This window comes from Odontomachus brunneus, unplaced genomic scaffold (assembly GCF_010583005.1).
Source record: "Odontomachus brunneus isolate Ranch 3 - 2012 unplaced genomic scaffold, Obru_v1 Obru_scaffold_108, whole genome shotgun sequence".
NCBI classification, from domain to species: domain Eukaryota; kingdom Metazoa; phylum Arthropoda; class Insecta; order Hymenoptera; family Formicidae; genus Odontomachus; species Odontomachus brunneus.
Genome location: NW_022639558.1, coordinates 177,590 through 202,681, shown reverse-complemented (window position 1 = coordinate 202,681; position 25,092 = coordinate 177,590). Strand labels below are relative to the sequence as shown.

The 25,092-nt window shown below is 44.7% G+C and overlaps 2 protein-coding genes across 2 annotated transcripts in view; one reads left to right on the top strand and one right to left on the bottom strand.

Moving 5' to 3' along the window:
- The window catches only part of LOC116849214 (nuclear migration protein nudC), a 101,724-nt gene that overhangs the window by 246 nt on the left and 76,386 nt on the right, over nt 1-25,092 (top strand). Inside the window, exons 2-4 of the mRNA XM_032826140.1 lie at nt 35-112; nt 198-416; nt 511-720. Coding sequence (XP_032682031.1) covers nt 35-112; nt 198-416; nt 511-720 — 507 coding nt within the window. The remainder of the gene's footprint in view (nt 1-34; nt 113-197; nt 417-510; nt 721-25,092) is intronic.
- Nucleotides 1,679-23,572, bottom strand: LOC116849215. The gene is made up of 4 exons (XM_032826141.1): nt 22,783-23,572; nt 3,660-3,854; nt 3,058-3,322; nt 1,679-2,889 (listed from the first exon to the last, which is right to left on the bottom strand). The coding sequence occupies exons 1-4, from the start codon at nt 22,945-22,947 to the stop codon at nt 2,864-2,866; spliced, it is 651 nt and encodes a 216-aa protein (XP_032682032.1). The 5' UTR covers nt 22,948-23,572; the 3' UTR covers nt 1,679-2,863.

Here is a 25,092-nt window from a genome sequence, read left to right as displayed (position 1 = left end):
AATGTTTTTTCATCGATCCCGCTTTTCTTTTCAGTTACTGGACACTATCTTCAGCTTCCTGGCGAGGAAAACGGACTTTTATACCGGCGGTGGCGAAGGAGCAGCTGAAAAGGTAACACGGAAAACTATACGAAAAGTGTTTTTGAGGTTACTGTTCTAGAAGCATCTAACATACCAAATTGCTTTCTTATGTGCAGCTTCTCAACAAAATATTCAAGAAATATGAAGCCTCTGCAATAGCTAAAGCTGCCTCTGACAAAGCTGAAAGAGCTGAGCAAGAGAAGCGGCGTAAGGAGAGGCTTGAGAAGAAAAAGAAGGAAGATAAGGTCGAAGAAGTAAAGCTAGACGATGACTCCAAAATAGTTGAGTTAACAGATGAACAAGCTGTTAAACTGCAAGAAGAAATAGACAGCAAGGTTAGTATGTCACAGGAAATGTGCATACAGTTGGTTAGTTGTCCATTATGTGAGTCACAACAATGTCTGAACTAATCTTTCTCTTATTTTATAGAAATTAGCAAAGGAAGCTACCACTACTGGACTTAATAATGATACAAGTAACCACAATAGCGAAGATAAGATTGATGACGATAAGAAGGCAGATGGCTCAGATGTTGAGGAAGAGGAGGATGAGAAAGAGAAGAACAAGCTGAAGCCTAACAGTGGTAATGGTGCAGACATGCCAAACTACAGATGGACACAGACTCTTGGGGAAGTAGAGGTGAGTAATTTGTACATTTATAGATCATATTCTATATGATGCAAATCAATGACTCATTGATTGACTCATCAGAGAAAAATGTTGCATTATCTGACTTTATGTGACAATTATACATTATACTTGAATAAATTTAAGAGCAGCTAAATAATATCAACTGTAATAGTAAATATCACATAATAATTAGATGTAGTTATGACATTCAAATGTGTCAATAAGTAATAAAACTGACAGAAGATACTTTTAATAATTATCTATACATGTAGTATAGAAACTTAACTTTGAAAAATCTTTTCAAAGGACAAATAGATAAATATTTTTAGATATTTTCTACTTTTTTACATATAGAGTAGTTTATCTGCTTTTGAATAAATTCAAGAGCAGATAAACATTATCAACAGTAGTAACAAATATTATATAATAATTAGGTCTAATTATGATATCGAAATATGTCAATAAGTGACAAGACTAACATGTTAAGATACTTACCGGCTTTTAATGACTACTTATACATATGATATAGAAATATAACTTTGAAAAATCTTTTTAAAGAACAAAAGATACATATTTTTAGATATTACTTTTCTACTTTTTTACATATAAATACAGAGCAGTTTACTTGCTCTTGAATTTATTCAAATAAGAAATATTACACAAATGTTAGGTATAGGTACACAAAAGTTACAATATCCAGATATGACAAAGAGATGACAAAGCTGACAGATTAAGATACTTACCGTGGTGTTACTCATTGATTTTAAGTCTATTCTTTTTTAAAGAACTTCTTGCATTGTACATTAGTGCAATAAGTTAGAGAGTGAAACAAACTATATTTATTTTACTCTAATTTATTGCATCAGTATAGTTTAGGAAGTTCTTTGAAAAGGGACAGACCTATGATAATTTCTCGCTTGTTATATAAATATATCATGTCATAAGGTTAAAATGAAACAACGTTCAGTATATTTGACAGTTTCTTGTTGAATCGACAATTAATTAATACGCAAGTAATATCACAGACGCGAAAAGCGATCGACGCGACCGCCCCTCATTGCTTTTTCATACATTTCATTCATTCCTGGAATGATATTCCGACGGAAATCCAGGCTTAATACAGACGCGATTGGTTAATGAGAATTAATTTATGAGTCCTAAATAGTTACTCGCTATCTCGGTCTCATTTCGTCGATTACTTCGAACTGTCCGTCGGTATATTCGCTGCTCATCAAAGTACGATCAGAATCGAATTTTCGCTGGACGACCAGTGATTGATGATACCTGAACGATATCCTCTAACATATTCCGCTTCCTCGGACTTCTCTTCGTTAGCTCACGGTAGTGCGCGATTTACAGCGAACGATAAATCGGTCGAGAGCTAAATAACAGAAGCGTCGTATACGTTGTGAGAATATATTTCATTTGGAGCGATCGCGAACCACATCGTGCATCACTGCCGTCCGTAACCCCGTACCGCATATATCCTCCTCTAATGCGAAATAAAACATCTCCCTACGTGGAGAGGTGTCATAACCATAGACAGAAACGGTAAACGAATTTTGAGAAAGACGCTTGTTCTTCCCGTATATACGACATGCGCTACGCGGTAAGGGGTTAATCAAAGTTAAGAAAAAAGAAAAGAAGAAGAACGTTACAATACTCGTCGAATCGTGTCTCGCGGGACGATCCGAGGAATTCTCGTTAGTTTCAGCATAAATATGCAAGGCTCCCCCGCTCGCGAGGATTTCGTTAATCCCTTTCAACGCCACTTAACACGTACGTCGCTCATTACACAAATGTAATTACTGGTTTTCACGTACCACACTTTCGTCGCGGTGCAATACAGCAATACTCTAGAACACTAATCGCCGCCGAGAATGTCGAGACCGAGAGCCGGTCTCGGCGATCTACGTAAACGCGAAAATGTACATAATACATATAAATACGAAGTAACTCGAATTAATATATCGTGACTGGGGTCGTGTGCGCGTCCTCTCCTCGTTCCCATGAAAAAACGATCCCGCCGCGCGGCGACGCTTCTTCATGTATTCCGCCACCGTCAACGGCTCTTCGCCGCCTCATCGTCGTTTCTATCACGATGATCATCATTCACGGTCACGTGTCGTCGCTTCCTCCCGTCACCCTCGGCCTAGTTGTACTTGTCACGAGCCCTCACTGCAATCAGAGGTAAACACCGGAGAGACTTGTGGATGGTGAATCCGCGGAGATCGCGCGCGCGTTTACGGTGTCGAAACCGCTACCGCGGCGAGCAGCAGCAGATGTGGCAATAGGATGGCAATTCGCGCGCTCGCGCTCGCAGCGGCTGTTGCTGCAGATACTCACTTTCCATGTAAAGGATCCCGGCTAACAGACCGACCATGAACAGAAAGCTCATGGTGCACACGAGCACAGTGAGCTGATTTCGCGCGCACCAGGACTTCCTGTAGACGGTGGTCGGTCTGCCGAGGCCGTTCACAACCGTGAAGTGGGTGCTGCTGGCCACCGACGCGGTGTCCATCTGCTTTGGTGCCGTCACCGTGGGCGGGTGTATGGCGGCGAGATTCGCCAGGTTCGCGGCTGTCAGCAGCAACGTGCCCGACGCGGCGCTCTGTAAATTGAACGATTCGATTATTTACACACTTGAACGCTCGCGAATATACGGAAAAAGCTAGGCTCATCGCTCTGACACAAATATTACTTGAAACAACCATCTCGAAAGGATGTGCGAACGAATTTGTAAATGTATAATTTTAGCACGTGGATATCTGAAATTATTCGCGAAGCGCGGACAATCTCGCCAATAAACTAGTCGTTTTCAGTGTTAACATCGGAATTTGGGGGTTTTGCATTTAGATTAACTTGAAAAGGTTGATTTTAACTTAAAATCGAGCCACTTTTGCATCACGGACGATAATGTAGCCGTGTAAGCGCGATGAGGAATTTACATGTGTACTGGCGGTAGATCCTTGGGACGATGTCGACCCTCTCGAGGGGGAGTTCGGATGCAAGTGATGAGCCCAGCTTCCATTTTCGCTGTCCCTCTCGCTGCGCCCGACCAAGGATGGCCTTGGGATGTGCCAGGAAAGCGGGCTGCTGGCCGCAGCTACCGCCGCCGTCGTCGCCACCGCCGTCGTTTCGATCTGAAACCAACGTAAATCGACGTGAAGCTTCGATTGCATAAGCGATAATGCCGTGCCGATTGCACTTCTACTCTCGCCCGCATGTCCTCCACCTGCGACCGCGTGTCGTTTATCTGTCGTCGCGAAACGTCACTCTACATACAGCTACGCGCCAGCATTGGTAAGCGTATTAAACGCGCGCCTCAAATGGGACGGTTTTTAGGCGCCGATGAAATTTAACACGCTGCGGATCGATTAATTCTACCTATCTACCTATGTACCGCTCCATGAAAAAGAGAGAAAAAGAGAGACGTGTATCGTACGAGGTCGTGCCATGCAATTTTCAATAACGATTATTATTGACTTCGCAGCACGAACATATTAGACTCGATTTCTACATTGTCTGTACGAGTAACTTCGCTTTTCCTCCCATTACCACAGGGAGGGGGGATGGTGTACGGTCAACTTTCTGTCGACTGATCACGCATATCTCACACGCGTGTTTTATCTCTCTTTAGAGATTATCATAATTGCTTTTCACTTTGGCGTATAGATCTCTTAACATACGTGCGGATATTCATATTATTTTCACTGTTACGCCAATCAGCCAGATCGAAAGAGTCGCGCTCGAGTGCCGACGTGTGAGTCCTTGTGTTCCTTTTGGCATATTAGTGGCGTTATCAGCAGAGTTTCGATCGCGAGCTCGGATAAAATTTCTTTTCGCGTGAATATCGCAACGATGCATTGGTTTCCGTCTCATCCTTTTTTTAGCGACCTTTCTCTTCGATACAGCCTGAGACGTTTTGCCCTCGGGCAGAAATAAAGTGATCAGTCAGGCGATCGATCAATTTCTCCCCCTTCTCCGCCCTCGTCTTTCTTTAGATCGCCGTTGTCTGGATCGCGATCGATCCGCGTTGCGTTGCGTTATCCCGAGAATCGATTATCTCCCCGCGTTCTTAGAGGGAACTCGCGGCCAAAACGCGCGGCGTCAAAACAGACGCGTATCGCGAAGGCATCTTCTGCTCCCACTCTTCCTTCCTCCGAGAGGAAGATTGACGAGAATTTCGGCGTCTCCCGGGGGCGTGGAGCACCTCGACATTCCGGTTTGATCGTTGCACAACGTTGTGCTCTCGAATTCCGCCGCCGCCGCCGCCGCCGCCGCCGCCACCGCCACTGCCGTCGCGTGCGCGCTCACAGTCCGCCGTTGTTTTTGCATCGTTCCCGTCCTTCGACGACGACGACGACGACGGCGAAGAAGAAATCGTCGTTCTTCTCCCGCTTCCTTTCCACGCGTTCACGCCTGCACCCGCTGGCCCAACCCGAGGAGCGCGGTGCATCCGCTGCACTTCAGGGCCGTACACGCGGCGGGCATTTCCGCGACTTTTTCGACCATAGTCCGCGCCACGCTCGCGTACGTATGCCGATTACGCCAGTTAATTGGCAATTTTCGCACGTAAATCAAGTGCATTTCGCACCGGTGTGGCCTACCTTCGCGGCCGGGCGCCGCCCAAGGACTGCCCGCCGCAGACTGGACGAGTTTGCGCGTTCTTTTTCGTCCCCGGTGTCGGTTTTTCAGACGCGCGCGTTGGTCCCGACCGGTACAGCGACTCTAATGAAACACTGTGTTTCATGCCCGCCGTACTGCTGCGCGCCGTTCAATCTCGAGCGAACAAAGGAGATTTAATTGAACCGCTTGGGCCAACAACATGCTAAGTCATACGCACACGACTCGTGTATTTATTTACAGATTCGATTATATATCCCCGTGAAAAATGCCCGCCTTGTCTTTAGGAGTGGTGCACGAACAAATTTCGGTTCAATGGTGCTTATGGGATATTAAATCTTCTTAACGATCTGTAGGGTCTCTCTGTTTATTCTCCCGTTGGCTACGTGCGACTCGAGGCGCGGTATCGACTTTAATTGTATACAGATTATTCCAATTTATCTGAATTGCTCGGCGCGCGTAATTGATCAGATCAAATTAGGCGCACCATAACACGCGACTTGTACAAATCACGGTGCAGTCGCGCGACTGATCTATCACGTTCGTGTCAATTCAACGCGCATCATTCTGATAAAAAATCGCTCCCGTTGCACCCAATTCTCGTTCTATCGGAGAAGGAAGACTTTATATTTCTCTATGGGCGCGAGGGTGTGTAGAAATTATTGCGAAGTGGTGTCAAAACGAAATGTCAAACGTAAGATTTGTATTCGGGCGTAGCCGAGGCGTCGCTAGGCATCGCGAGGCAAGAGTTTCGTGACGAAATCGCCGGGCACGTAATCACGCTAGGTGACAGGTATACCTCTTCACGAGTCGATATCTCGAAGAAAAATATCCCCCGCCGCGCGAGAGAGCGAAAGGCGGGAGAGGGCCGCGAATAGCCGGAGAATCGAGAGTCGCGAGAGTGAGATGAGGCGTCGTTAGGAATTTTTGTGGAACCCAATACACCGGTCAGCCTCGAAGCGCCGCACCTGTGCCGGGCTCGTGTAACGCGATACTCTGAAACGGATTTTGAACTCGTACCCGCGAAACTCGTTTCCAAAAGGTGTCAAATCCATTTTCTTTTTTGCGAAGAAAATTGCAGCCGTTGCCGTATGCGCTTGATGCACGTAGGAATTTATTGTCGAATTAAATTGAAATGGGAGAAAGGGAGGGGCAGGAAGACACGTGTCAACTATATTACGTTGAGAGGGAAAATATTTAAGAAGTAAAAAATATTTATTCGTTGAATCCTAACAATGTATTTATTTGAATCTAAATTCGTTTGTTTAAACAGAATAAACAATTGTCTTCATGAGAAGATAAAGAAATGTATCTTCTTATCTGGAAAATATTTTATATAAGTATGTTGTTACACGGAAAAAAAGTAAGCTGCAGCAAGAATCTGTGTGTGCTAAATCTCGTTTGTAACATATGGATATCTAAAAGTATAGCTGCAGTAGACATATAGAATTATAGACATTAGTTATGAAACTGATGTAGTGGCAACAGTTGCAAAAGTTTTGATTACAGCAGAAAATTTTTAGTTGACTTTACGGCTGCAAAACATTTTCAGCAAATCATGATTAGGCAGTAAAGTCTTTTTTCCGTATAGTATCTATCGAATAAATGTTTTTTTATTTCTTAAATATCTCTTCTCTCAGTGCATAAGACAAGTTTTGTAAAATTGTGAGGAGAATATGAATGATTTTATCATCATGATATTCACACTCGGTACTTTGTTTTTGTTTTCATGACATGCGAAAGATGAAACGTAGTAGAGACATCACGGCCGTGTTGAGCGTATTTGTTTGTTGTTGTCTGAAAAAAAGAGAACAGACCGCGAGGAGAAACGTTCCTCCTCACTGGTGGTCGACGGAAAGAGTAATATCATGCGCGCAGAGAAATTTTGCTCGGGAATGTCCTTGGTGTCTGTATGATTAAGGCACGGTATTAAGTTTGATATTGGTGCATATGTCGGACATTATGAAAATGCACGCGCAGCTTGCGATATTCTCATTAATTGCGTCGCCGACCTCTTAAAGCGACGTCTATTCCTTATTTCCGCCGTATCCCGGATAATTATGCTGTCATCGTGCGAGTTGTCGCTGCTCGAAACCCTCTCCGCGGAATAATGAGGTCTCCATTAATGCGGCCAGCGCGAATATGACAATCGATAGTACGTCACTTACGGGATTCAGAGCGAGATAGCTCGCTTTAGGGAGAAAAACGAAGAAAACGTAAGAAATTGCGACTTATTGGGACCATTAAATCGCGTCAAGCGGGAACGCGCGATTACAGGATAAATGTCAAATGCCGTAAAATCACTGACGCGGCTATTAAACGCTTAATAACAGTGGTTACCGTCAATGCCGCATATGGCACCGTCGTAATCATCGTTATTGTCCATCTCTAATGTAAACGTCCTCATTAAGTGACGGCGTGTCGGCCATCAGCGGAGACATCCTTACCGTCGCGTTCTGCGCTCGCGAAACAGTAGTGTACGTAATGAACATCCCGTCACGCTTTTTCCCTGTTCATTGACCATGAATCCATGAATAATAATACATTGACATTTCGCCGACAGGCACGCTCAAGTTCCATCTTATTTGAGATCGCTGATTTAGGCCTCGCAGTCGAGTATTACCGCAGGCGAGTCCGTGATTCTCCCTCTCGATCGTATCTCGTGTCCGTTTCCTTCCTTCTGCATTATGTAATGTAGGTCCATGTAGGAAGCCGGCAACACGAGTGAAATTTTTAATACCGCCACAGGGGTAGCGCGAGGTTGACTCATTAATCGGCGGAATTAAAAGAACGCGTGCCACGCGAAACGCTCAATAAGGAAGACGCACTCTGCTTCATGCGTCTCTCTCTCTCTCTCTCTCTCTCTCTCTCTCTCTCTCTTTTTCTGTTTCTCTTTCCCGTCGTTTCGCACCTAAGGGCACATCACCTCATTATCGATGGTCCCTGATAGTCTATTTCGTTCGTAAGCGGCGAAGGAGCGCGTCACCTCGCCGGATGAGCGAACGCTAATGAGCGTAAAAAGATATATGTTACAAGGTAGCGATAATAGACGTCGTCGGCAACCTTGTGCCATCCTGAGACGGATTATTTTACACTCGTATCGACCGTTGGCACGCGGTCGAATTGACCGGCGAATACAGTCGCGGAAGTGATCGCCCGATGAAAATCGCCGTCGGAGAACCGCCTTTTTACGACCGCAACTTTTACCGGTGCAATTATTGTCGCGAATAATCTTATTCGCACGTGCGCGCGTGCACCTTACGCGAGTCGCGTCGTAAAATCAGCCGTGCTTTCCAACACATCTGAAATAAGAGATAAATCACGCGATACGTCTGCGAACGGAGGATATATCACGGGGCGATCAATAATAAATCTCGCTTGAAACAGGATTAAGACATAGCCGATTAATATTTCATTTCTTTTTTTTTTTTTCAATAACGGCGCGTAACATCGTTTTCCAAAACGCGAGGACTTTGTCCTCGCATCGAGAACGTCGATGATATTTATCTCTGTGATGCTCGAGTGCTCGCGCAACTTTTGATACTCGTCGATGGTAGTTCGAGCGAATCTCTACGTAAATACGAAATTTGTAAAGCATGTGGTAAGGTAAAAGCACCTAATCCCGGACATTCTTATTCTTTTGGTCTTTCTAAATATGAATATTTAAAGTTTCAACATAAAATATATGTACATATATTGAATATATATGTTTTATGTTGAAAGTTTCAATATCCGTATTTAATGGCCAAAACGATGAAAATGTTCAGTACGTATTCGGAAATTCATACCTTTACTTTAAAGACTTTGGGTAAGTTTGTAGACATGAATTAAAGGAGTTTCTTTGGGATTTTTGACCAAAAAATTATGAGACACATTTTTTAAGTTTTCAGTATGTTTTCATTATGTTTTGAGGAAGTTGTATGATTTTTTTCATAATTGAAACTTGCACATTAGTTGAATTATAAGGCGCCGCGCAACACCCTAAATATAATTGTAATTACCCAGTCTAAATTAAAGGCTAGTAGCTAGTTAGTATAGGCTAGACTAAATTTTCTAGCTCGTTGCTAATTTATTACTGGTGAATTATTCACTGAAACATAAAATCTAGTAGACCATAAAAAATGTATTGAAAAATTAAAAAATGTATATCTAATAATTCTTTTGTAAAAAGGATTCCAAAGAAACTTTATTTCACGCTTACAAACTACCCAAAACCTTTACGGAACAGCAAAAATTAAAGGTTCGTTTGATGTACCGCTAATCAGAAAGGAAAGGATTCTGCGAATCGATAACGTGTCGGAATTTCACTGAAACGCACAGGTAAACACCCGGAGCACGCGGGACTGCGAAAACGTAGCAGGTAGAGATCCCGCGCGCGCGCGATGTAATATATCCAATCTTGCCGTCGGAATATGTCAAGGTACCCCACCGTCCAGTACAGCGCGCTCCTTCAGCGACTGGCTATGAATAAATTGCCCGGTAGAATGAAGAAATTTAACGGACAATTACATATTTTTCTCGCGCAGACAAGAAATTAAGATTGCACGGCGGCTCTATGCGTTGGCGGTCCGCATCGAGCGTTACGTGCACGCCTTGTCAGGTGTGAGTGAAAGGTTATCAGCATGGTCAGTTCCGTTCTTCGCAGTTACCGTCTCTTTCCTCAAAGCATCATTCAAGGACACGTTTAATAGCGAATAAGACACCACCACATTTTACCACGAATTCGCGGGCACGACGCCACGGCTGCTATCCGTGTACGTTGAATTAATGTGGCGTCTTCATTAGACTGTCGTCAACTAATAACGAAGGCTTCATTAGTCGAGGTCTCATTAATGCGGATGATATAAAATCCGCTTGACCTTAATTCCGATCTATTCGGTTTTTGCAAAATCTTCGGAACTTTTCCGTGGACGGGCGAGATTCGCGAGAACTTATAGCTCTCCTTGAGATAAGCGATGTTGCGCGAACGGATTGTAGGAAATGAGCAAGGAGAGAAATTTAATATCTTCATGAGTTCGGGATACTCCACCGGGTTCCGTGTGTGAGGAATGCCACATGTTATGGCGATTATGACTCCTCAAGGTGTGCGCGCTGTCGAGAAGTGCTCTCCGGCGTCCTTTGCGCAATTTATCATACATTTTGCAACGCCACATCGCTTCGAGGGCCGCGGCCGGGGATTTACGATCGTTGCTACGGCAAACAGTCTCACCGACTTCTTGCAGCCTCCTTGTGATTCTGTTAGCGACGTATCGATCGTGAGACTATCGTTCGGCGAGACGACTGCTCGCCCCAAGTCCTTGGACGTTCGACTCGGCTTTGTAACACGTTCTTACGGACTAGTAGCGGCATACGGGCGCACGCGTTACGGCACAGTTACGAAACGGATCTACGATTATGCGAGAGGAGCTTTACCTCCGCGCGCGCGCAGGAATTGTCTCGGGTCGCGAGCACTGATCGTCGCGTTTCACGCTCCACAAATGTCGAAAGCTGAGAACGCGCGGGATAAACTGAGCTGAAAGAGAGAGAGAGAGAGAGAGTTTCTCTCGTGGGTGGAAAAACGCTTTCGTCTTCTTTTCCCGGCGTTGAGTTTCATACAATGAAACACGCAGAGACGCGCAGATGCGGGCGAGGAAGTAATGCGGGAGAAATTTGAGTTGGCTCTCGGGCCGAGAAAGAAGTCTTGTTTTCCTCCACGGTCGTCGCGCCACTATCTGATAGGGTTACGCGTTCGTTGCAGAATTCAATTATATAATCTCGCGCACGCGCGCGCATGAAATGCACTTCATTTGATTCGCTTTATTTCTCACGCGCTCTCAGAATTCCTCGCGAATTTACGAAGGTGCGCGCTAATTGAGACGCATATCGGTAGCCCTTCATCTTTATCGACGTGTAATTGGCTTAATTGAAGCTCGTACGAGATATAACACGCCAATTTCGCGCGTTACATTCTGCAGTCCTGAATGCGATCAAGCTGGCTGTGCTGATATCAAGCCCGCGTCGATTATAAAAGACGATAATTCATTTATTGCTTCACGCTCGTTACAATTCTTACATCGCCATTGAAAGATCGCGCGATTTCATTATCGGCCACGCGGCGGGTGACCACAAAGAAGCGCAAAAGCTCGCCCGACGTACGTCGATTTTGCTCACCTGTTTCTTTCCGCCCTCTTTTTTCCACGTGTCTCATGTGTCGGACGGTCGGCCGCGAGGTCGACCTGATTGCCAATTAGTAGATACCAGATCGATTTAAAGGAAGGATACGTAAAAAAAAGGCCATCGAAGGCGCATGCCCGAGTATGCATCGAGGAAAGGTTGAACGATGACTTCAAGTGAGAAGCATGCGCCGAGAGTCCTTTACTCGCAATTATTCCTTCATTATCGCGCACGCCTCCGTGTTTATAATCCGATGTCAATGCGACAGTTCATCGATACAGAATGCGATCAAACGTCGCGGATTGATTCGTCGTGAACGGTGTATTCGCGTCTTTAATTATTTCCTGAAACGTCAGTAGAAATCTTCGCGTGCGTTCTCGCGCGAGAAAGACGAAGAGGTAGCAAGAGGAGAGGGGAAGGGAGGGGAAGGGGGAGAGCGAAGACGACGGTACATGAGCTGAGAAAACAAGCGACGACTCTTCTCTCGTCGCGGCTGAGAAGTGGTTAAATGTTTAACATGAGCGATTGTTATGAGCAGATGAAAGTTCTCGCGTTACACGCAGACGCGCTCTGAGTTCACATTCGACAAGCATTCAAATAGTAGGAAGAAAACGATTTCCTGACGCGGACAGAGCGTCGTCTGTCGGCGGCCCGCGAACCATACGCGACATATGGACTCGGCAATTTTCACCGGTCTGTTCTTCCTGTCATAATTCATTTTCTTGAAGCGCATCACAGCTATCACGGCAATTTTACTGTGACGTCGTCCCGGCGACGACGTAAGGATTACACGACTTCCCGTGACGCTTTGACAACGACAGCTCGTTGTGTCGTTTCTTCGTGTCGCGCTTAACGTATGGCGGATTAATTGGTCCATAAATTAACTTTATACAACTCTCGCAAGGGATCATTCGCGGAATTGCATGGTAATTAATTCAACGCGATATATTCCCATGGGAAACATTTCCGCGGCGAAACATGTTTTCGTAATCGTGAAACACGCATCTTACAATTTCAATTTTCTTCAATTTGCGCCTTATTAACGGAAGAATAATTCCCTGGGTTTTGCAATAATTCTCAACTTGGAGCAAGTGGCTATACTGAGAGAAAAGAATACCTGAAGAATAAGAAATAGTTATTCGGTGGACACTAATAATATATTTATTTAAATCTAAGTTATTTAAATAGAATAAACAATTTTTTCCGTGAAAAGCTAGGAAGATGTATATTTCCTCATTTGAAAAATATTTTATATTGCACGGAGAGAATATTATAGTTTCTTTTTTCTTCATATCATTTCTTTTCAATTTTACAATGCTTGTAGTAGTCCAGGAAAATAGACTGTCAGTAAAGTCTATCTCGTTAAGGAACGTAGAAAATATAAGGAAATTTCACCGGAAACATGAGTGTTTCAATAGCATATATCAATTTCTAAGATGTAAGTAGCACATATGACACGAAACGATAGTGAATTACTGCAGAATATCGATGTATGTCTGAGTTATAAAATCTTATAGTGATTTTTGCTATAAAGTTCTCTTTGTAGTATAAATAAATATGTTATTGCAGTACCCATCGCGCGAACAAATATTTTTCATTCCTTGAATATTGTTTATCTCAGTGTATTAAGTTACAAAGAATAAGAAAGAAGCAGAAAGTTTTTGAAAGAAAAGGAAAAAACGAGCCGTGTTTTCAATTCCTAATCTGTGAATATTCGCGGACGGCGTAACCGTCCGTGCAACATCTATTTCGCAGGCGTTTGCGGTTTAATTAATCCCATCGATTGGCGTTTAACGTAGGCCAAATATCCGCCGCGCTTTTCTTGTTCGCGCTGACGTACGATCAATCTCTCGTTTATCATGATTAGCCTCCGTTTAGGCCTTCGGCGATTCAGCCGGTAGCGCAGGTTCGTCGTTAAACGTGAGCGCACGAGAATTTAGCGCGCGAATGATACTTCGACGAGAAGTTAATATCGCGCCGCGAGTTCCCGACACCGTCGTAATTCACGAGGTATCCTCGATAGGTTCGTGGGTGTCCCCGTGTGATCCTGGGAATTTTGCAACTCCTCGACATCCGGCCTTGCCGTGAAGGAACGAGCGAGCGAGCGAGCGAGCGAGCGTGCAGGAAGAGCAAAATCGATCTGCAGGCGCCATGCCGTTTCTTCCCGGCTGCTGCATTCGAGCGTAACGCCACGCAAATACTTTCGTGCGCGGCCGTGACGCTTACAAATCTCGGCGACTTTCTTTTTCCGTAGATTCGACGGGTGACACAAGATGTATGTGTATATGCATGTACCACCGAATGATACTCGAGGCCCGCCTACCTTCCACCTCGCACACTTTCGACCGCTTTCTTTATTTTGCCCAAGGGGCAGAATAATCGCGAAATTTCGTCGTTTGCCGGCGATATTCCGATAAGAAAGTCCACTGCGCATTGCCGTGCAAATTGTAGAGCGCGCTTTGATTGATTGTGGCCAGCGAGCTCCTTCCTCGATTCCCGACGTCAGGCAACAACGTCGTCGCCAGGAATTCCACCAGCGGCAGCTCTAACGAGTCGTGTATCAGCGCGAAATCGCCGTCTATAAATTCGACGTCCTTACGCGCGCTGCCGCTTTCTTCATTTTCGCGCGTACCATTCAACACACACTCGCGGAGAGTGCCGTAAGAGCATATGTCCGTTTCAAATATACGATCTTCCGCCACGCATGGCGTGCGTTCGCTCCCGTAGGGGAGACGGCGATGACGAGGAAATGGACGCCGACGAGCAAAGCGTCGACGCGCCTTGATAATCGTATCCGTCCCGTCGCGCATCGTCACGACGGCGACCGTCATTGACGTGAAATGTCACATTCCGAGACGAATTCGGTGAGTCGGCGTCTCACCGACCGCAGCTCTCGACGGACCTTCTCTAGGTCGCTTGACTTTCGGAGCCGGCAGCGGCTCGATTTGCATTTACAACGTAAATAAAGAGCCCGACAGGATCACGCTTCGTAATTGCGAAACCGACCACGACGACGACGGTTGCGTCCTACTCGCGTGCCAAAGGACGTACCAGTCCGGCTCGCGGCTCGTCTTCCTTTTCCCCTGTCTCTTCTCCGCTCCGAGATCCCCGGTACGAGTCTAATAACCGACCGACCGGCGTTGCCGAACTCGATCGTCGCTCGCTCGCTCGCTCGCCAAGTCGATAGTCACAATTCATCAGGATCCTTATACAGATGACGTACGCGAGAATATCGTAATCGTTTTCTCGCTCAAGCCCAAGCTTGTTATAATGTAGAACGCGCGCTCGTCCCGCCGAGATAAAGGACAGTGGCCTAGAAGAAGCTCGATGTCGAAATCGGCGATCTTGTTCGATTCGTGCTCGTGAGGATCAGAGATCGAAGTGCCCGTTTTGTGCCTGTATCACATCAGCGATTGACGAGTGCGTTCGCGTTTGCATCCACGATTGTTTCTTGACCAATCCAGTAGCCAGCAGCTCCTCTCTGATTGATGAAGAGAAATCAGATCATAAACGCGAAAGCAAACACAACCGCCAATTACTAGTCTAATACGGCCATCACGATTTTGCCAATGTTGACTCGAAATAGTCGGACGGCCCGGGCGATTTTTGACGGGGAAATTCCGCTTCTCCACGACACGCAAACGTTATGTGCATGAATCTTAGTTTTGTTTTAGTAGGCCTTGAAACTTGTCTCAGGTGAGATACTTAGGCCTATATCAATAGCATTATTTGAAATTCGCCTCTAGATACTCAGATCCCAACCCACAGTTAGGTGGGAACTTTTCAGTTGAATCGCGTTTATAAATATAAATATCATATGTATTATAATTTAATTGAGAAACTTGGATCTGATTCTGAATACAAATCTGAGTATTTCACGTGGGACAAATCTCAAATAACGATTCATACGGGCCTCAGATTAAAATTTAGAGTTGGACGTAAATTTTTCAGTTGTGTCGCCATTAAAAGTTTAATGTCAAATTTAATATCACATATATTATGTGATTTAAATAGAGAACTCAAATCATATTCTCTAAATTCAAATTTGAGTATCTCACGTGGGACAAGTTTCAAGTAACGACTATTGATACAGACCTTGGAAGACGCTCATTGTCGAGACGAATGGCCGTGGTTATTGCAATATTTCGGAGATGTGGCACGAGAAGAAAGTTCGGCACACACATTTAGTTGGACGCGCGCAACTTAACAAGATGTTTTCACAGGGAATTCGTCGGACTCGCGGTTACATAATTACATCGCGTTATAACGTTTAGCGTTACGGTGTCATCACTCAGTCATCGTCCTCGGCTCCTTCCGCGGAACACGCCGCCGTTTTCGGAGCTGACTATCGAAATCGGGTGCCCCTCCCGAGATTGCGTCGATCGGTATGCCGGGTCGGTGCGGCCGTAGTAAGTTGCAAATAAAAGCTTTCAAAGCCACCCGCGATACGGAGCAATTTGCGTTATGTAAGTCGTTGCGTAAGCAATGATACAAACGGCGCGTATGGGCTCAGATAAAGCAGATGGAAGCGAGCCGATGGTCCGAGGGCCCTTACGGTCTTAGCGAACGTAATGAATTACATTATCGCGATTACGGCGAATACTCGCGAAACTTGGCGCCCGTTGGGAAGTAACTTTTTGTGTATAATGTTACCCACTTATCGAGTTTGTAGCGCGCCCGCACATACGCCCGCGTTGTATTTTTATCATGCAAGTGCCGAGAGAAGTCAGCGCCGAATGTTCCGAGTCATTGATTTATCGCCAAAACCGGTTATTATCCACGCATAAGTACGACGGGGAGAACAAAACGGGGCACATTGTGAATACAACACTCAATTCGCGTTTGTAGAACGAGGAAGAGAGTGCCGGTCGCGTATCGCGATACTGTTCGTGATTTCGCCTCTTCGCCGAAATCACTTGTGCTCGAAAGCAGGATGTCTGTTCCAATTTGTTCTTGTTGCCCTTTCTTCACTGACATTCCTGAAATTCCGCGTCCTCGTGCATACGTGCGGGGTTTTCCGCGTTTTTTGGGCGAGCAGGAGGAGAAGGAGCGAGATACGAAATCGTTCCTCTACCTCGTAGCGATAAAAAGTTATTTGTCTCGTTCGGGGATCCTGTTCTCGCGCCGATTTACGTTCGCGAGCGAGTTGCGCGTACACATTGGGGATTACATAAATCCAATTTGCAATCCGCTGTGTAGCGATTTTTCGCTGTCACGCGAGATCATATTTCGTCGTGCGCGGGATAATCCGTTTGGCGATGGAGGTCTCGTGTTATAATAACAAATAATAACAAATTTGCGGCCGCGCGCGAGGGATTAATAAATAGGACCCCGTCGGTGCCTCTTTTTTATCCTCGTGGATATTAATGTCGTGGGACTTTCCTAGCCGACATGTAACCGGTCGAGTAATTCTATCACAAGATGCACGAGCGGCTCGCTGGCTGCGAGGCGCATCATCGTGAGCTAGACACGAGCGCGTGGAAAGTGAAATCCTCAGATCATTGTATCGATCACGATGTTCTCCGTAAAGCGAGGAGAATCTTAACAGCGATCCGTGGCTTCTTCGGAGGACTTACGCGGATCTCCGCGAGACCGACGACGCGCAAAATAATTTTGTACACTTTCAAGTTTGAATAATGTCTAATATGCTTTTGTTTTTCACGGTAATAGCGTCGAGTGATTTCTAGGTGAGAGACACGCGAGTCAATATTGAGTATGAATCAAGTACAACTTTCTTTGAATATGTATTATATATTTGAAGTGAAATGCCTTCTAATTAGACGAAATTTCTATTAAAAACAAGACTTATATTGTAGACAAAAGTTCCTCTTAACTTTAAGAAAATAATGCTTAAAATTTCCCCTTTTGCTAGAATTTTCCCGACTAGAAATTTATCCATTGATCTTAGTTCAATTGATTCCAACCAGTTGGCTGGCTTGCATAAGATGATGTTATCAGTTTCTGATGAGTCATGTAATGCAACGTGGCAATCAGGACCTTATCAATAATTAGGATCTGACAATATCACCTTACACAAATTAGATAACTGATTGAGATCAACATGATCAGGACGATAGGATAAATTTCTAGTTGGGTTTTCCTTTTGATCTTCGAAGAATCCTCTTTGAGGCCACTTACAAGAGGATATTGCTGAAGATAAAATTTCGTTAGGGATAAGAGCGAAATTAATCAATATTTCGGCATGTATAAAATCGCAATTTCAACGATTGATGAAATTAATGGTTAATCGTACTTTAATGCAATTGATTATTCACACAATTAATTAATCACGCTGATTAATAATTAATTTTATCATCGATTGATTAAGTTACTCGTGATTGCACGACGCATGACGATTGATTAATTATGGTCATTGATTCACCGATTATTTTAGTCGTGGAAGATTTTAATGGATTAATCCCCGACTCTGAGACGCGTGTCCCCGAGTAATGTAGTCGCGCGAGCGGCGATAAAGGACACCCTCTCTCTACGATGGCGAAACCTAATTACTCGGCAAAAATATTCGCGATCGTTTATGCCGATTCGGCGCGCGAAGGTTACGTCTTTAACATCGCGTTTTCGAGCTGACCGTCGGGGAATAGCGATCATCATGCCGAGCTACACCGTCTCGCATGCTAAGCAAGGCAAGGCAAGACAATTTTGCATGTCGCTAATTTCGCACACGCGTCGTTTTATTCGTACACACGCCGGGAATAATTGTCCGGTCGGCCGCGGATAATCAACATAACAGCGCGCTTCCGCTCGTTCGGCACCAACGAACAACGTTCGCGCAACAACAACAACACCACATCACATCACACCACGACGACATGTCGTCGTCGCGGCGGAGATTTTTTGTCGATGTCCTACTCGGTCGCTCCTTCTGCTCTCACAATGACGTTAAGTACCAAAGTTAACGTTTACCTTCGAGCACTTCGCAGCCACTTTTGCGCCTACCTCGAGGCGTGTCTGCCGTGAAGCAAAAAGAAACGCGAGATTATATACCTTGCATGACTAGTCGTTCGGCAAACGACACTCGTTTTACGCGTGCATTCCATCGGACCTGCCCCCGCGGCCCCGAACAGGACCTGGGATACATATGGTAAAAGTGAGCGAGACGTGCAAACGTTCCGTGCGCGCGTTACAAATCTCTAAATATAAGTCGCGTGTCGCTTCGCAGGAGAAAATCGACGCGATAATCCGAATCGAAATTTTGATTCTACTTTCGATTTCTCGGTATTCTATTTAATGTTTACTTTGATATTCTGAAACTTGTATCAATCTGTTCTGATTCTGGTTAACCAACTAACTTTGCCGAGAGATGCCCTTTAGAACTTGCAAGTGACATTTTGTGCGGTTTCTGCCATTTAGAGACGCTGAGCAGGATTTCAGTCTTCCTGTGTACACTAAAAAAATACTTGGAAATTTATTTGTGGGGTATAAAACTTGTTTCTGAGAAACAAAATTTATTTCTGTGAAATAAACTGTTTCCATAAAAAAAACTTTATATCTCACAAATAAATTTTCTCAAGTATATTCTTTCTCTGTTTCTAATTCCAAGTATTTTTCTCAGTATATTAATTTCAAATATTTTTTTAGTATATAAATTTTCAAGTACTTTTTTTCTCAATATATTAAACATATATTCCAAATATTTTTTCTCAATATATGTTTAATATATTGAGAAAAAAATACTTGAGAATTTATATATCGAGAAAAAATATTTGCAATCAATATACTGAGGAAAATATTTGAGATTAATATACAGAGAAAATAATATTTGAACATTTATTTTTGTGAGATATACTATTATTTCATAGAGATAAACCTTAGAAATAAATTTTCAAATATTTTTTTCGGTGTACACTTATCCTTCGGAATATACAGATGTTGAAAACTTTTAATCCATCAAGAGTCGTTGTACTGCCATGCAAATCACCGCGATCTTCCCAGATCTTAAGCGTCTCTGATCGTGCCTAGCTGCCGTTCCAAAGCGTTTTTGATTTACTCATTGACCAGTCTCATTATCTGAGAATATTTAATGCCCACCCGCGAGAATTTTACGCTAAATTACACGTGCATGTTGCGCGATGCAGAAAAAGCGAGCGAAATCGTAAATCACCCCGGCAGCGCGGTTAATTTTCGGCCTTCATTATCCGGCAGAGAAGTTAAACGTGGGACGAGGTGGCCGACGAGGCATAAATTGAGATTTAAGAAAAAAGTATCGGACAAAGTGTCTCGGGAATTAAAATTTATGCGAGCTGTGGCTCGGAGATTGTCGGGATGTCCGATTTTTATTTCGCACACGCGATGATGTGTGCCTATCGCGAACGCCTGAAAAAATCCTACGCTCGCGCGCGTTCTTTCGTAATAAAATCTAGTCGAAATTTTAAAGCGGCATAGGCATAGCGTCCGGAGGAAGACGCGCGTTATAAAATCTTCGTTAGGCGTGAAAATTTATCCCGCTCATAAATCAGAGTCCAGAGCTGGCCGGGAATTCGCGTCGGGGGAGGTAAACACCCGTCGCGCGATAGCATTTTCGCGCTACCTACCGGTAACTACCGCGCGAGTATAATCGCGGGTGAAGCCGTAAACATTTAAAATGACGAGAATTATGGAACTCGCGCGTGTAAAATGATTAATGACCCGCAGGTGGCTGCTCACCGTCCCGTCGAGGTGTCTCGTTTGGCTCGCGCGGCACAAAAGCATGCAGATTGTTCTCTCTTGCGACAGTCTCGGCACCCGCAAAACGCATTTCATTCTTGCGACCTTAACATCGAATCGTCGGGACGCTAACACGCGGCCGCTCGTAAAGTTCGCGCGACACGAGAAATCGGAGAGGAGTAGAAACGTAACCGGGAAACGCATGAAATTCCTGGTTGGATGTTGCATATCCAAGAGAGGAGCAGTTGAACGGGGATATATAAAAAGTGAGATTTATTCGCGCTTATCAAGCGAGAATCGGACGTTTTCGAGCCAATGTGTGTCGCGTGTTTTTACGATACCCATACTCCCATACGCGACGAGGTGGATCTATCCTGCCGATTGCTTCGCGCGTGAAAGTTAAAAGTATCGACGGCACAAGTGAAACCGAATCTTTTACCATGAATAAACCATCGACTTCGCTCCGTTGCTGCGACTCCTGTGCTCGGTGGCGGGTCTCAAGTAAAAGTTGGGTCGTTACGCGCTCGCGACGTTATTGTAATTAGCTGGCGCGTATTAAAGCGCTAACTCTCGATATCGCGTGGATCTAACGGAGGAACAAATTGAGTCGCTTAATGCCGTTCACCGCGCGAAATGAAACGGAAAGGTATTTGCTGCGCGAAAACGGTGTCTACAAACCCGGAGCAGTCGAGTGTCCTTACACAGGGTGTCTCCGAAACATCGAACTGAATTTCATTGGTGGACTTTACGGTCCACTTGGAGGCGACTTCGCGCCGGCCGAGATCTCGCGCGATGCTACTTCCGTGTTCGGAGAAACTGTGTAATTATGCGTGACGAGCTATTGTCGAGCTATATTTTTTCCTCAGACGCGAGTAAGGTCGACGTCTCGCGTCTCAGGGGAACCGTGCGTTCTCACGAGCAACAATTACTACATAGTTAACGTGTCGGTCTATCGGCGTTGCAACTCCGTTGCAAATGTTCGAGAAACTTTTTATCTAGCGGCGTCATTTTGCACAGTTACTCTCGACGCGCGACGCATATATATGGGAGCGATATTGTTCGTCGTTTCCCAACCGGCGGTTAGGTCGTTAGGACTTGGTTTTTGTGTTACATAAAACTTGGACAGGTGTCAAGCTTATTAAGTATTCGCGGCGAACGGTATTACGATATGTATACATAGCCACACGTTGCCCGTGAACCTAACGCATTCGACGCCTTTTACCAGAATGCCTCGATTATTGAGACCACTGCCTGTTAAGGCAGCTCGTGGTGCACGTACTCGTGCATTGAACTTGTTTATCTTTCTTTCTTTATCTTTCTCTCGAGAAAGAGAGAAAGAGACAGCCGTTGATCGGACTGAAAGAAGTATTTCGAGTGTGTGTTAAGCTCTCCTGCTGTCATAAATCTTATATATAGTCTCGGAGACTGGAATAAATCAAATGTTGCCGCGCGCGAAAACAGTGATAGTTCTTCCAATTTCTACCAAGCGGAAACTATAGAGATAGACTAGTTTGACTCGTTTCAGAATTCAGAAGAGGGTGGGGCAGTCGATGCAGAGACGGTAATGATATCGCGGCATAAACAGGTCGCCGCGCTCGTGCAGAATTTAAGTGCGCATAATTTCTCCTCAGCTCATTAGCTCGTTTAACTCCTTCGATCGTATTTGCGGTATTCCGCACGTGATCTGATTATTATTACCGCTCTCTCGTGGTTCCTCTCGTGCCGGCGTTACGCGTTTCCCGCCAAACCTCGCAGAGACGCTCCCGGCACGGCGTGAAAGTGTCGCTGCGTATCTTTCGCGAGTTAAATCCCCGAGAGACGCGGAGATCGAAACGTGGATGAGCAACCGCGTCACCTGAATGGCGGAAGGAACGACGACGACGACGACGAAGTAGAAAGCCGCTGGCGGCGGCCCACAAAAAGCGGCAGACACGCGTGATTTCCGCGATGCTGCCCCTCTTGCCGTGCCCCCTCCTCGCGCCCCTCCCGACGTGTAACTCTCGAGACATCCGAGACCGTCAGCGAGGTAAGACGTTACTGCATCGCGGACTCGGGCTTTCGCATATGAATTGCCGTAATATAAGACGTAAACTTAAGTTAAAGAACCAATCGAGATATCGCTTTAGAACTCTTCCAGCTAGAAGAAGATCGAGATGACCGTACAAGTAGGATTCAGACTTAGTAGCTAGGACCTCAAGCAGGTGAATCCTACGCTAAGGCAAAAAAATGGCTGATCTAACTAAAATTATAGTCATTTTTTATCCAAATAATTTCTTTTTTGTAGCAACATGGTAGCATATATACAAGATTATCATCATCAACATTATAGAAGAATTTAATAAAGAAATAGTTTTCTTGACTATAATTTATAATAATTATTCCTTCATGTGATTATAGTTACAAAAATTTTTTCTCAGTGTAGTTATTTTTGCATGCGAACAGATATACCGATCGTTCTAAATTTTGTATACATAAAACTATAGCGAAATATCTATAAATGACTATAAACTGTAGCAAACTATAGCAAAATTCTGATTGGTCCTTCAGCTGAAGTTTACGTCTTATGCCTGCGGCAATTCGTGTGCAAAAGTTCGTCCTGAAAGCTTTCGCAGCCGCATGCGGACTTACGTCTCTAACGAAATCCTCGCGGTCATCGTTGGGAGTCTTCTCCTCCTCCACATTGATACGAATCGCCGACATGCTACGGAGCGTCGATCCCTCGCGAAACCACCCCGACAGAGCGCTCTCCTCCAGATTGCCGAAAGTCGACGTTCTCTCCTGCGGAGCCCTCATTCGGGAATCTTATTCGGGAGCCGCTCCTTGTGCTCGTTGATGAGATCACCACTCCTCGGCGCGCCGGCTGTTGATCTCTCTTTCTCTCTCTCTCTCTCTCTCTCTCTCTCTCTCTTTTTCTCTCTCTTTCCGTCGTATTAATCCACGGATCCCACAAGAAACCCCACTGTCTGTCACCTCGTAGAACGAATCAATCGATCGATTCCTCGCGCTGGTGCTCCGTGCGTGACTATCGTGCGTCTACGCGAGATCCTAGCTCCTCGCCCTCCAAGGTCCACCAAAGAGGGTGAGGCCGTAGCGACGTGCAAATGTATGTCCCAGGGAACGTGTCCTCAGAGCTCGTCGTCCTTTCTCTCCTTTGGGAACAGGACAAGCCTCGTCGAATTTCCCTCTGGACACGCGTACGCGCGGCTGAACGCGGCGCCCGTTAATGCTCGCGTGCAATCTCGCAAGACCCCTTCGCGAAAATCCGGCACGGAATCACCAGCGAGGTACGACCAGGTGCACCGATCGGTGTACGTACGCGCTCCGTGTGTGTACGTACGCGCGCCTGTGAGAGGAGTACCGCACGCCGTACCGTGATCGTCTCTCTCGCACGTGTGCGACTAGAGCCGCCGCCGCATCTGGCCTTTGGACTGGCTGGTACCAGTCCACCAGATCGGTTTTATACCTTCGTATCTCCCACTCTCGTGCGAGCGCGCGAGCGCGCGAGCGAGCGAGCGAACGAACGAACGCGGACGCGAGCATGAGCGCGAACGCGCTCGTTCCGCGGCGCGTCGATGATTCTGCACACCACGGCCGAGAGGATCGATCCTTTTTTTTTTCTTCTTCTCTTTGCTTCTCTTTTTCTTCCTCCCCGGACATACGTGGCGGTAAAGGCACGCACGAATACGTGGCTCGGCTCAGGCGTCACGCGTTCCCCGCTCGCGAGCGGGACTGCACCTCGGGACACCCTAAGCGCAAGGACAAACGAGAGGGTGAGCGAGGGACCGGTTCGTGGTCCTATGGTCGTGGTCATTTTTCTTCCTGTGTTTGTGTCTTGTTGTTCCTCCAGCCGTAAGGCGACTGTCTGTACTAATATTGCTTGTACCTGCATGTCGCTTTGATAGGATATTACTCCGGATACAAACAGACTTTCGAAGTATGTAACTCAAGTGGAGAAGAGATAAGTTTGACAGCGTTAACGCACACGGTTAATCTACCTTTCACATCAAACTAATCCTGAATCCTAATTATTATTATGAATATTAATTAATATTTATCTCTTCTACTACTCCATCATAATTATTTATATTATAAATTTATATTATAATTTATATATATATATATATATTAATTATAATATAATATAATTATTATATTACAATTAATTATTATATATATATATATATATATATATATATATGTATAATTTATATTATAAATTTCTTGGATCATTTTTCGCAACATTAAAAATGCGTCCGAAGATTCATCATGCAAATAATATGATGAAGTAGTGGGAGAAGGAAGATTAATTATTATTAATAATTGGAATTCATGGTCAGTTTAACATAAAAAATATTGACGTGTAAGTTAACACTGAAATATTATTGTCCTCTCACTATTTAAATATTCGTACCAATATCCGCGTTCAGCTCTTCCTTGCCTGGTTTCTTCTTTATTTGTTGTCTTAGAGCAAAGTAAAACGGTATTCTCTCTTAAAGTGAAATCAATAAAAATGTCTCCGATTGAATCCGTAAAAGGATCATTGCACTGCAATGATCAGTGAATATTTATTGATTTTCCATGGAAACTCCCTTTACTGCTTCATATTACATTTCACTAATTTGGTTTCACATTTTACTCCAAAATCAGCAATATACAAATTTGTTAGGTTGTGTCAAACTCAACTTTTAGCGTTTGTGGCAATGGAATCATCAGTTTCTATGCGATTTGCATGCAATAACCTTGTCTGTGTTTGCAAAGTGCATCAATAAGGACAATAATCGCTATTATTAACTGACCTTTTCAGGGAGATTTTATTGATTGCTACATTTATAATAGAGTCGCCATTTACAAGTGTAGCATTTCAATGAACCGCTAATTGCAAACATTTCAATGAAGAATACACTGATTGGACTTTAGAGAATTCTCTATTCTATAAGT